The 13,335-nt window shown below is 34.1% G+C and overlaps 1 protein-coding gene across 5 annotated transcripts in view; it reads right to left on the bottom strand.

Annotated features, from left to right (window-relative positions):
- The window catches only part of LOC113067026 (talin-2-like), a 149,442-nt gene that overhangs the window by 46,183 nt on the left and 89,924 nt on the right, over positions 1-13,335 (bottom strand). For all 5 annotated transcript variants that reach the window (XM_026239207.1, XM_026239208.1, XM_026239204.1 and 2 more), the window contains exons 16-20: positions 10,091-10,299; positions 9,704-9,802; positions 8,558-8,725; positions 4,222-4,516; positions 637-803 (exon numbers count right to left, since the gene is read on the bottom strand). In XM_026239207.1, the coding sequence (XP_026094992.1) occupies positions 637-803; positions 4,222-4,516; positions 8,558-8,725; positions 9,704-9,802; positions 10,091-10,299 (938 nt within the window). The remainder of the gene's footprint in view (positions 1-636; positions 804-4,221; positions 4,517-8,557; positions 8,726-9,703; positions 9,803-10,090; positions 10,300-13,335) is intronic.

Below are 13,335 nucleotides of genomic sequence, written 5' to 3'. Positions count from 1 at the left end.
ATGACTCCTAACTGTAATGTAGAAACTTTCATTTTCTGCGAAATTGCTTTGCATTGATGTGCATTGTGAAAAGAACTGTACAAATGAACGTGAATTTAATTTACTTGAATGATGAACATGCTTCATGATGTTACCTTGACATGACAATTTTTTTTTAAAAGAACATGGTATTGCCTTGGTATATGTCCAAAAGCATGGTGCCATGATACACGTTCAATAAAACAACTAAAAACCCTGAAACAAAACACACACACATACAAAGTCGAAACAAAACTAAAATCCAATAGCAAAACCAAAACTAAAACTACAAACAAAAACCACAAAACAAAACAAAAATGTAAAACAAAACAACAAAAAAGAACAAAGAACTCAAAACCAACAAAGAACAAAGAAGTCAAAAACAAAAAGAACTCAAAAACAAAACTAAAAGCATAAATAAATAAAAAAAAAACTCAAATTAAACAACACAAACAAACAAAAACATTATTCACAAAATAAAAAAAATGATCATTTGGTAGAAATATCATGGTACCTGTTAAACAAGCAAGTCTAAAAATCATTTAATTATCAATATATATATATATTTCTATACTGTAAATGCAGAGGTTGTACAGTATCTTGCTTTACTTCTCATACCTTTGCAGCTTCCACCATTCTGGCAGTGGCATCAGCCAACAGCTTGGCAGCCGCGAGCAGTTTCTTGGAATTATCCACATCGATTTCAGCCTCGGCGTCAGAACGCATCGCATTCACCAAGTCTGAGGTGGCCTGGGCCAGAACCCGCGCCTGTCTTACCATTTCACCTGTAAATGTGAACATACATGGTATTTTAATGCCACAATATCATCGTGCTGTGTGGGCAGATTTTATTTTTTCTTTTGAAACATCTACTGGCACATTCTTGGCTCCTTCCACAGTATATTGACTGTCTTTGACTTTCTCCGTCATTGATGTGTGTGAATCTGGCTCCGCTGAAGCTGCTCTCTTTGAGAAACAATCTTTCTGCATTCTCTCTGTATATCGCTTCAGGAATAGAAGCGCTTAAATGGTTATGCATACATGTGACCTGAAGTACATCACTGATCAAGAGCCCTTTCAAAAGCGTGCCTACTCGTTTTCCATAAATGGACTCTGTGTTTCCCAAACACCTACATAGATCCAGAAATACAAGCGTTGACAACATTATCAGGGGAGAGAGGTGTGGTTAAAGGGTGTTTCACCTCTCAATACGTAGGATGGATTCAGAAAATAATGATAGTAAGCTTGTTAAATCAGCTTTAAACAGCATTCACCCATTTTACCTTCTCTATTTCGGAGTTAAATAATAAAAACTTGATTTGATTCACTCTGAGATGAAAAGTCTTGTCATAACAGAATGGAGTCAGAGAATGCAAATTTGCGGATGAATGTGGACAATGAACTTACTTCTGAAATACCGCCATGTTTGAGTTTTTCATGGATTTTGACTGGGATGTGGAGATAGAAGGTCAGGTTCATCTTTGGAAACATCTCAATTGTTTTAAATGGTAACACTTCTTTTATAAATGCATCATACTTGCAGTTATTGCCGTTATTTGCAGTAAATTAGTGCATTACATTAACTACAACAGTAGCCTAAACAATGCTTAAATAGCTGTTTAGCTGATGTTGCTGATATTCACATTTCTGAACTTCTTTAATTTTGGATCTACTGATTAATGTCACCATTTGGTGTGCTGTAAACAGCCAACAAATGATATTTACAGGCAAAGTCGATAACTTATAATATATTTGGATAATTACCATTTTTATTTTGTAAGTATGACAAATGTTTAGCTTAAAAGTTCAAAAGTATGCAAATAAATTTGCTAAAAGTTTTAATGCAAAAAAACTTTTCAGAAATAAAATGGCATAAACAACAATAGTAATAATAATGATAATTAGTAAAGAAATGTTTTTTATTATGTTATTAATAATATAAAGATATAATTGTTTATATAAATGTTAGTATAATAAAAATATTTTAATTTATTATTATTCTTTTTTAAATCCAGTCTGAAAAACACTAAGGATTTAATAGCTCTTAAGACTCTAATTATATATATATATATATATATATATATATTACTCAAAATAATTTATTGTATTTATTGTAATCTAAATTATTTAGTTATTCAAAAAGCATACATTTTAATTTAATTTGGTTTTGCATATCGGCTAAAGAAAAAAATATATTGTTATCATTCATAAAGCAATATCTACCAATTGCCATATAAACTATATAAACTTCAGAGACAGAGAAACACTACATGAAAGGGTACATAAAGCAATTTTTTCTTAATCTGAAAAACATGTACATTTCTTCTGAATCGTGCACAATGCAAACCATAAAGTGTAAATTTCTTGTTGACTTTTATGCTACACAAATCTTTGATGATGATGATTTATTGGCCCATGCTGTTAATCATGTTCCATGTTTAACTTGAACAGTTGCAGTTATCTCCACTGGCATCTTTTGCCATGTGTTTTCCTTTAAGAAGTTCAAAGACAGGGCGTGCATGATTGAGAGCAGATTTGATGCTCTGTAGTGGTTTTATATGACATGTTTTCAACAACCTCATGGACACAGAATCTTTTGAGGATTCTTAAGACTTACGGCCGTAGCATAACAAACATCTTTAGTTTTGAAAACAGCCCAGAAACACAGCACGGACCGCAGACAAAATAACTTTTAAAGGACCTCACTGAGTCAAAATAAGCTGGGGGTCAAATTCTCCTAGAAAAACAACAGACAAGATACAAAGGCTGAGCTAAGCTAGCAAGCTAGATATTTGTCAGAGCATCATAATGGAGAATTAATGTTGCTTGTGGGTCACCTGAATTAGGGCTGTAAGCGAGTGGGATGTAAGAACACAATTGAGAGCTTCAAATGAGGCCAGGAACACCATACAAATTGTGCAATTCTGAATATGGAAAAGCTAATCCTATTGTGTCACAGCACAGATGCTTTGTTTAGACGATGTGCCTGAAAGATATTAAAGCTTGTGTATTACTGTATGCTTTTTTGATTTTGAATTCCATTTATTAAATTCTCTGTAGCCCGGAATTGTTTTACATCCTGTGTTACGAGCCCATCTATCGCATTTAGCAGCGCTTTCTAAGTCAAAAATCATAATTTATATAGCTTTTTTTAGGTTATGGGATTTGAACAATCCCTTAACCAAAAGTAAAAACATTAGTACACAATTCATCCTGCAATGTGCATGATAGCTCATGATGGCTTGTTGAGAAGAGTTGTGCTATTACTTAGTTTTCAACCATATGGTTTTTAGTGGAGAACGTGGGCAAAGCTACATGAAATGACATTAGGTCGCATCTATAGACCAGTTAGACTAGAAGGTGGGCACTTAACTTAAACTCCCCTAGCATCCTTCAAGCAATCACCTTTAATCACACTTTAACATCTTTAACTTAACATTACTCTTAACATTCCATGTCTGCAATAACGGGATGTAAAATTGAACAAAAGTTTAAAAATTACACAGAGAAAGCATTTTTGAATGAACATTATGTGAAATAAAGTTACATTTTATTACTTTTCATTTTAGTATGTTATTAAACAATTATTTACTATCATTAAATTATGTCATACCACACACTACCATGCAAATGTTTGGTGTCCGTAAGTTTTCATTTAAGGAATCATATTAATTAAATAAAAAATGCTATAATATCTATATATAATAAAATATTTTTATGTGGCAAAAATGCATTAAGATGCATTTAATAAAACATTTCTATAAATGTACTTTTGAACTTTCTATTCATTTAACAATTCAGTTTTTTAAATATATATGTCTGTATATTTATTAATAAGTATTTTATTTTAATACATAGATCAACTAAATTAAAGTGAAAAATATTGCCTTAGCAACTAGCTAAAAAAAAGGAAAATATTTTTCTTCATTTCATAATTTTTATTTCAAATAAAGTGTTCAAATTAATAAATTAGAGTAATATTTTAGTTTACTATAATAACCCTGAGCAGCACAACTGTTTTTAACACTGATACTATTAAAGAATGTTTCTTGAGCAAAAAGTAGGCAAAGAAAACTATAAAACTGGAATTTGGAGTTGTCTCTCAACTTAACTCCAACTAGCAAACACCACAAAACACCTCATCAAACAGATTGCAAAAATTCTGCAACATTTTCGGAAACTATCGGTTTAGGACAGTCTCACCTGCATCCCCCATTGAGGTGAAAATGTTCTCCGTTACGGTCATGATGGTGTCAGTGGCCTGGTCGTAGCGTCCGATTGGTTCGCCGCAGCTGGCGTAGTGGCGCACGTGCTGCAGCAGGTCACTGAGAGCCTGGCTGACCGCACCAGCCGCCATGTTCACCTGTCGGAGTGGCTCGCCCTCCTCGGAGGCGGCATGACACGCCTTCACACAGCCCTCCACCGACCGCTCCACCAGACGTCCTGCCTCCACCAGCTGCTCCTGACACACCGGGGAGGAGATGGTGGGGCTCACCACCTATGACAATAGCACGTACACCGAAATAGATGGAAGACATCAGGTTCAGAATCGCAACAGATTATTTTGGGCATCAAATGTAAGGGAGCGTGTGTTTTTTAGAGCAGAACTGAAATAGTCTCAGGGAATGACACATTGTAAACAAGTAAAGCTAAATTAAAGCACCCCTATTATGCCATTTCCAATATTGCCTTTCATGCAGTGTGTAATGTAGCAGTGTATGAATGTAAACGATCTGCAAAGGTGTAAAACCGAAAGTGCACAAATAAAATTGTCTCCCAAAAGAAAAAAAAAATCTCTGAACACCCTAAACGAGTCATCAGTAATCGAATCCCACTTTTGCGACGGCTACATTTCACAGGGTAACACATGTTCACGTCACTTCCAAAAGATGAGGCTGTCGAGAATCAGTGGTTAAAATGAATTCTGTGTTTCCGACATGTGCTGTACGCGGTAGACCAATTACAATAGGCTGGGCCATCTGACCAATCAGAGCAGCGTAAGCTCACGGAGAGGAGGGGTTTATAGAAACTGAATCTCAGAACTGCTTTGAACAAACCATTTGTGAATCGTGGGAAAATTAGATGACATTAAATGCATATTTTAAGGAAAACTAAAGCATTTTTTTAAACCTTGCATGCATGCAAAACTATTGCAGGTAGTGGTGGCCTAATGGTTAGAGAGTCAGACTTGTAACCCAAAAGGTCCCGGGTTCGAGTCTCGGTACTGGCTGGGATTGTAGGTGGGGGGAGTGAATGACCAGCGCTCTCTTCCACCTTCATTACCACGACTGAGGTGAGACCCTTGATCAAGGCACCAAACCACCAACTGCGCCCGGGTGTGTGTTCAATACTCACTGCTGGGTGTGTGCACTTGGATAGGTTAAATACGTCACGTAATCAAAACAATCTTAGGAACCTTAAAAATTGAATATTATGGACTCTTTAAGCAGTGGTATTGCTGATTCATCAGTCAGTATTTGATGGAATAAAGTCTACAGTTCCTTATTCTAAATGATTATTAACCCCTTTACGTGCAAACATCGCTGACGGCCCCAGTTTATTATTGTTTCACTTTCACAGCACATTAAACATCACTGTTTTACTTCATCTGGACAAACTGTGCATCAATGGAAAGTTTAAAGACTCTAGCTTCGATATTTGACCAATATTTTGATAAAACATTGTTGCAGTGACAGATATTTAGTGATTTATGTCAGGAGTGCAAAATAATAAATCCGTATTATGCCACATTTTGAATAGAAATTCACAACTCACTCATATTCAGTCACGTCTGCAGCGGTTTATTTGTGTTCACATAGACTCACTGAACAGCGTCAATAAGGATTTTTAGACCAAAGATGCATATCTGCGGAGATATATGGATATATTTACTGATGTTTACTTCATATTTCTTCAGACAGAATCGTCATTTCTATTCATTTTCCACGGATTTACGCGATCAGATAAACAGCCTCTCCCAGCGATCTGTGTGTGCGTGCAGTAGTCACAGCTCGTGCGGTGTGTGACTCAGACTCTGATTGGGCCTTGCAAGTGTCAATCTTAGAGTGTCATATATGGACACCGCCACATCGTGTCACATGCTTCCTGCACACTTCCTGGTAGTTATCTGGCCAAAACAACACTGAAACACCTCTGTACACACAAAATATCCGAATAATAAACCCGCGATTACGATAGTAAAGCTTGGTATGAGAATTTCTTGAGATCTGGGGCGTTTTTATAAAAAAAATCGAAAATGTACATCGGAAATGCTAACTTGTGCAGCGATGAAAAAGGCTACAAATAACACATTTTTACAACAGTAAACGACCAAATTCCACCCCTGATCGCTAAAGGAAGTCATTATAAACACTCGATCGGGGTTTAAAGTGAGTTTTGAGTAAAAGTGTACTAATAATTTCATAAATTGTCAGATGTAGCTTGATGCTAACGTTAGCACCAATGCTACTAATAGCAGGTGCTTTTCTTCTTCATAATGCATTTTTGTCTCAATAATTCACGTAAGGTCGTAAGAATATGTTTTGTTATATTTTTATAGTAAGACTTTTGATAAATAAGGGCTAAATGCAAAGAGAGACTGAAGTGAGATCGCTGCTTTGTTGCTTTGTAAAGCCTGAAAAACCACAATCAAGGCTAATAAAGGTGGAATAAAAACAAAAGAATAATGATAAAAGAATAATGCGGATAATGTGTCATACTTGGCGGAGGTGTGAAAGAACCGTTTGGTGAGAACAATACAATCATGATTCGGGCAGTTTTCAACAGTGAAACATACACAAAGAGCACAGGAATGTTTACATGTGAGATCTTACAGAGATGACAAGGGCCATAAATCAATCTGATTAGCCTTCTCTAAAAACACACATGACATGGCCTTAGAAAATATTTCATAAAATTCACAGTTTTACAGATTCGATTATGAAATTTTTTATGAAGTCTTGGAAGACTTGTGGCCTTAGCTACACTGTGTTTTCAAACTCATTTCCTACATCAACATTTTTTAAAATACATTTAAAACATATGTTTTTAATATTTTTATTTTTGTTTTTATGTTTGAGCTTATATATCTCTATTATCATAACAGTCTGAGTGATTCTGATTCCTGAACAGTAAACTTTAAAGTGTCAGCTTTGTGAACAAAGGTTGATTATGTATCTAGTCAGAAAGAATCATGAGCAGAAACCTTTTTATTTTGGGTATGTAATTTCGGTCTCCATGCCAAAAAAGGGGGGTTACTAGTAAGGGGTTAACCAACAACATTTGGTAACTCACAAGCTGTTTTCTGATCTTTCAAAAACCCATTCAAATTAATGTCTTACTTTTTAAATTATATCCCAATGCTTCACTCAATCCAGTGTTGATTCACTCAACCTTGGTAAAAATTATGAAGCAAACGGTTTCTTTACTCAAGTACAGGATACTATCCCTACATTTCTTGTAGTACATTATAGATTTATGATTTTTTTGCGGTTTAAATCCCATCTGCTTTAAAAAATAATATTAAATCAATAAGGCCATACCAATAATCTTATTTACTTCCTTTAATTGTTCACAACTACATAATGATAATAAAATATCGGTATATTTTATGTAATAATAATAATAATAATAATATAAAAACATAATACTTCACGTAATGTTATTATTATTTACAAATATTTTAATTTATGTTTATTTTATCCAGTCTGAATAAATGCTAAATATTTAATATCCCTTAATGTTCAATATTATTATTTGGTAATGTAATATTATATTATATTGTACAAAATGTATTTCTATTTAATATTTGAATATAGTCAAGTTTTTTAGGTTATTTTGGATGAATGTTTTGTCAAGTGCTCATTTTACTATATTAAGCAAAGATATCATTAAATTATGTGATATACCATACACTACTATTCAAAAGTTTGGATATAAAAATATATATTATTTTTTATTCATTAAAGATGCATTAAATCGTTTAAAATGACAAAAAAATATATTTATAATGTGGCAAAAAATAAATCAATTGTTTTTTTTGTTGTTTTTTTTTACTGTCTATTCATCTAATACTGAAAAACGCATTATGGTTTACACAACAATATTAAGCACGAAAACTGCTTTCAACACTGATAAAAAGAAATGTTTCTTGAGCAGCACATCAGCATGTTAGAATGATTTCTGGAGGATCATGTGACACTGAAGACTGGAGCTTTGATGCTGAAATTCAGCTTTGTAAAATATATATTTTTAAGTATATTCAAATAGAAAACATAATTTTAAATTGTAATATTACTACACAATATTACTGTTTTTACTGTACCTTTTAATCAAACAATTAAATACAAATTTGACTGACGCCAAACAATAGCCACTCATCTCTCTGAAACGAACACAAAACAAATACGTCATTTTATCCCCAGAAAAATGTGTGCTAGTGTATTCCAGATATCTTTGAAAAAAAAAAAAAAAGTTTAAAAAGTCGTCAGTAATATATATAAATTATAAGTAGCATTCACCCACAAACTCTGAAAAGTACCTTTGTACAGGCCACCAGCTGTGAGGTGGAGAGCGCGCACTGCGTGGCGGCGGTAATGACTCGGTTCTGCAGCGCCGTGTCCTCGGCCACCTGCGCCACGTTCTTGGCTTTCAGCACTAGCATGGCAGCAGCGTTAGCTACGGCTTTAGCCAGGTTCATCATAATGTCCTGAAACACATTCGTCATTCAAGAAACACACTGTGAAGCAACCTGGCCCAGACTAATGAATGAAATAAACGCAAGGATAGAGTTTAACAGAATAAAATAGAGGACAATAAAAGGCTCTCAGAGGCTAACTGAATGAGACAGCATCAGCTGAACCACACTGAATCAAATGTTACGTGTCGAAAACGGGCGCTAAAGTGTTTACAACAAGATAAAACTGCTTTGCCAAGAAATAATGACACACGTGATTAACTGCGGGATTTGACACGAACCAAGAGCACCCATTCATTTTTGATCCATTTGAACCATTCAAGACAGCCCAACAATACACTTTGATTAAATTTTCAAGTTGGCTTTCCCACACTCTTGAACTTCCTATAGATTAATATATATATTCCTGTCAGCACACGTACATCTGCAAGATGTCTGTTAAAGATCGTTACATCTGGAAAGCATCTGCTATGCACAACATTTGTTCAATATCTTCCAGATCTCAGTTTTTACATGCATTCATACATAAACTTCATAAATACATTTTCTGCCAATGAGCAAACTCTAAAAAATACATCTTTGAGGTGTAAATACACACATCAAATAGACGTCTCTGAGATGTATGTGTGCTGTCAGGGAACTATCTATTCTGTAATAAACTTACAAATATTGTTTTTTTACTTATAACCAATGACTTTAGGTCAATAGCTTTATACAGTACTCAATTTTCACTTAATTACATCATTCACAATGGTATTCACCAATTTATTCTCTCATAAAACAATTTAAACAATTGAATTCATTCCGAATATCAGTGAAAAGATTTTGATATCAGATTTTGAAATAAAGAAATAAAGAGATTAACATCTCAGCAAGTCAAACAAGTTTGAATATACATATACATTTTTGCTTTGAATCAATTTTCTAAACTGGGAAGATACTTCTGCATCCACTATCGTATTGTGCTCTATTCCAGAAAAAAAGAAACACCTGGAATCTCTCGTCAGTTTCTCCTTCTCCCATTTGTTTCAAAAGATCTCCGCTGGCCTGGCCGATGCTGCCCGCCGCCGTCAACACCGTCTGTCTGGGCTGTGGGGTGATATTAGCACATAAGAAATGACCCTCGTACCGCCATCGTAACGTCTCAGAACTCAACACACTGCTAATCACATCCTGTCTATCAGCTCTGCACCCCACTACAATTACCCTTTGTAGCGCAAGCCAAACAAGTAAACAGATTGTGACTGCACTCTGCAAACCAGGAAGGAAAAACACAGCTTAACAAGTTCATTATCAAATCCGGCTGTAAACAGGAGTGCGTTATTGGTGGATTAGATGTGAAGGGTGTCGAATGGTTCGGGGGTTTGTATTCATCACCTCTCCAGAAGCTGGTTCCACGGCTCTGAGCAGGTCAGAAACAGCCCCCGTGAGGGTCCGGGCTGCCCCCATTAAATTCTGCCCGCTGCCCACCTCGTCCTCCATCAGAGCCGCCAGGAGCTTCACCCCTTTGGACATCTCGGTCAGGTTGGAGGAGATGGTGGTGATGGCGCAGCCCACAGCGGTGTAATCCGTGTCTGTAGGGTCGCCTGAAAGGATGGACAAGGAGTGAGAGATTTAGAGTTATAGTTCACTTAAAAACAGAAACACACTGCCAGTAATTATTCACACATTCTGGAAATAAAGGTGGTGGGAATTTTTTATTTTTTTGTTATATGTCTGTATTAAAAAGGCAGACACTTCTGTACTGCTGAGGATAATTACATATCTATTATTTAATGTGTCTTAAATACACACAATTAAATCATAATTTCGGCATTACTTCACAAGTGTTGTTATTGTTAAACTAAGACAAAATTACTGACACTTAACTTTAAATTACTAAATCTAAATAAAAAGTTAGAATACGAAAATTAAATTAATTCAATTATAATTTCACACTTTCTGTATAACTTGACAAGTGCTGTAATTGTTAACGAAAACTATTTTAATCATTTTAAGTAATTGAAATAAAACTGAAATAAAATAATATATTACTTTTAGATGTTATGTTAATGTTAATCTAAAACAAAAATGAGTAATGATGTCTCGGAATAAATAAGTACTAAATAAAATATATATATATATATATATATATATATATATATATATATATATATATATATATATATATATATATATATATATATATATAAAAAAAACAAAGGCATATAGAAATAAAAAATAAATATAAAAGATACAATTACGTAAAAAAATTACTAAAACTTAAAACTAAATTTAGTTTTCAATTCATATATAAATGAATTCAACATTTAAATTAAAACTATAATGGTTTATAAATAATACTAAAATAACACTACAAAATTATGGCTATTCAATGACACAGTTATATTCTCAGTAACCTAACTAACCTTTTTTTTTATTTTACTTTCATGGCTTTAACACACACCACTCAGATCTGCGACATGTGCCATAACGTGATCATTATTAGGGATCTAATTTAAAAGAGATCCATATGATGCCAAACATAAATGCATTCCATCTCTGGTGCACACATCCACACCTCACATCATATCCTAACAAGCTCTTCAGGGCACGAGAACAGATGTAAAGCTCAGGCTGATAAAAAAACCAGTAAAGTTAGAGCTGGGCTGCTGGTTAACAGGCAAATCTCTGCACTATCAAACAGATGGCATGAGGAGATTAAATCCAGCAAAAACCTGGTCTGGTCCGCATGGAAGCTCTCCAGAATGCGGGAAGGAATACACAAATCCTGCCAAGCAGTTCAGCTTCAGGACAACAAACTTCAACTTCATTAATATAAATATTTATTAGTGCAATTGGAGAGTGACTTATTATTTAGCAGTGAGAAGAAACATTTTTCCATCATCAACTGCTTGTGTAAACCAATAAAAGTAGGTATTGCAAAACTGTATGTGTCAATTTCTCCATTGTTTTATACACTAGTGATATTGGACAAATTATGTTTATTCAATTAGGGCAAGAAAATAATGTCCAACAACATATCACAGCAGAATTACCGTATGTAATTTTTAGGAAAATTATGATCATTTGCAACACAAGTTTCATTTCTAACAAATCGTTCGTCTTGCAAGGGTTAATTTCATATGTTATTCTTCCTAAATACATTCTAAAATAATAACTGTATTTTATTTCCGAATCAACTTATTGATTCAGATTCTTTCTTACTACACCCCCCCCCCCACACACACACACACACGCAACACCGTTGCACACACATCTGTGAGAAACCTATGAGATACCTAACATTATAATACATATTATACACATAATATCCTTTCACCAATTAAGATTTATTAGTTACTCCATAACATATACATGTAGACCATAAATGTTATTCAATTTCTGCAATCACTCCGAACATTTTGTACTGGAGGCATAGCCCATGGAAACTTCGTCCACCTGAAAATCTTGTCAGAAATAAAAGCAAACGGAGGACATTCTTTCTAAATAAATAAATCAAAACATTAAATAAATGTGCAAAACCAGCAGTTATCAATATCAAAATCAGTTTGCTAAAAACAAACAACATTTTTTATAATTTTCCATGCAAAGTGTTTAAACTTTTGCATTGTTTAACTTGTTAAAGGTTGCAGATTTGGCTTTTTTAAGTAGTGCATCAGTGAAAGTCTCATTGTAACAAATGCTGCCTTTGGAGGCAATCATGACTTTTCTTGTCACCAGAAAACTAAACATCTCTGTGCTCATATTAATAGATTATTATTAATGTTGAAAAGAGCTGAGAAATTTTTTTTTCAGGTTTTTTCGGGGGAATTAATTGAAAGAACAGCACTGTTTGTTACATTTGTTACAGTTACATTTATTTGTTACATTTATATTATTTACATCAAGCTTTTGAATGGTATAGTATTGCATATTGTTATTGAAACTTCATAATGTTTCACTTGATTATACATTTATTCAGGAATTATAGTTTGGAAAAAGTCTAACTAGTAAAATGTTTATACGTTATATGAAAACTAGTACAAGTACATAAATAAATAATAAGAGACTTACTCATGTTTATGATCTCTGCTGAATAAAATGCTTCATTCTTTTTTTCTGAGGAAATCCAAATCTCATATACTCAAACACATCACATTTTGGGGTGACTTATATCTTATTCCTCTCATGGCGAAGCAAACAGTAAAATAAAAATAAAAACTTTATTTAACATTATAATCTGAATAGAGCGTTCAGCGCGGGGGCGTGGTCGAATTAGAACATAATGAAGGGAGACGTGAAAAACGGACAAGACATCGCGTCGTTTTCATATGGATTACTTTATCACAGAATATTTGTTTTCGGCGGCACTTGTATAGTTTAAAAGTAGACATGTCAGGTTTTCTATAGATATATCTCTCGTGTCTCTTCATTGAGTATTCACTGAGTTACAGTTCATTTTAATGACGTGTTTGTACATGACGATCAGCGCAGACAAAGGCTGCAGACAGCACACCTTGTTTGTTATCTTTATTTTATAAGTGCACAAAGTTTTGTTGTTATTATGTCTGTATACAAGTAAAAGTAGACCCTTTACAGATTAGATTTTGCTCTTATCTGTACGATCAAAACTGAAAGCA

This window comes from Carassius auratus, chromosome 50, assembly GCF_003368295.1.
Source record: "Carassius auratus strain Wakin chromosome 50, ASM336829v1, whole genome shotgun sequence".
NCBI lineage: Eukaryota > Metazoa > Chordata > Actinopteri > Cypriniformes > Cyprinidae > Carassius > Carassius auratus.
The sequence above is the reverse complement of the archived record's forward strand: the minus strand, read 5'-3'. Positions and strand labels throughout refer to the sequence as shown.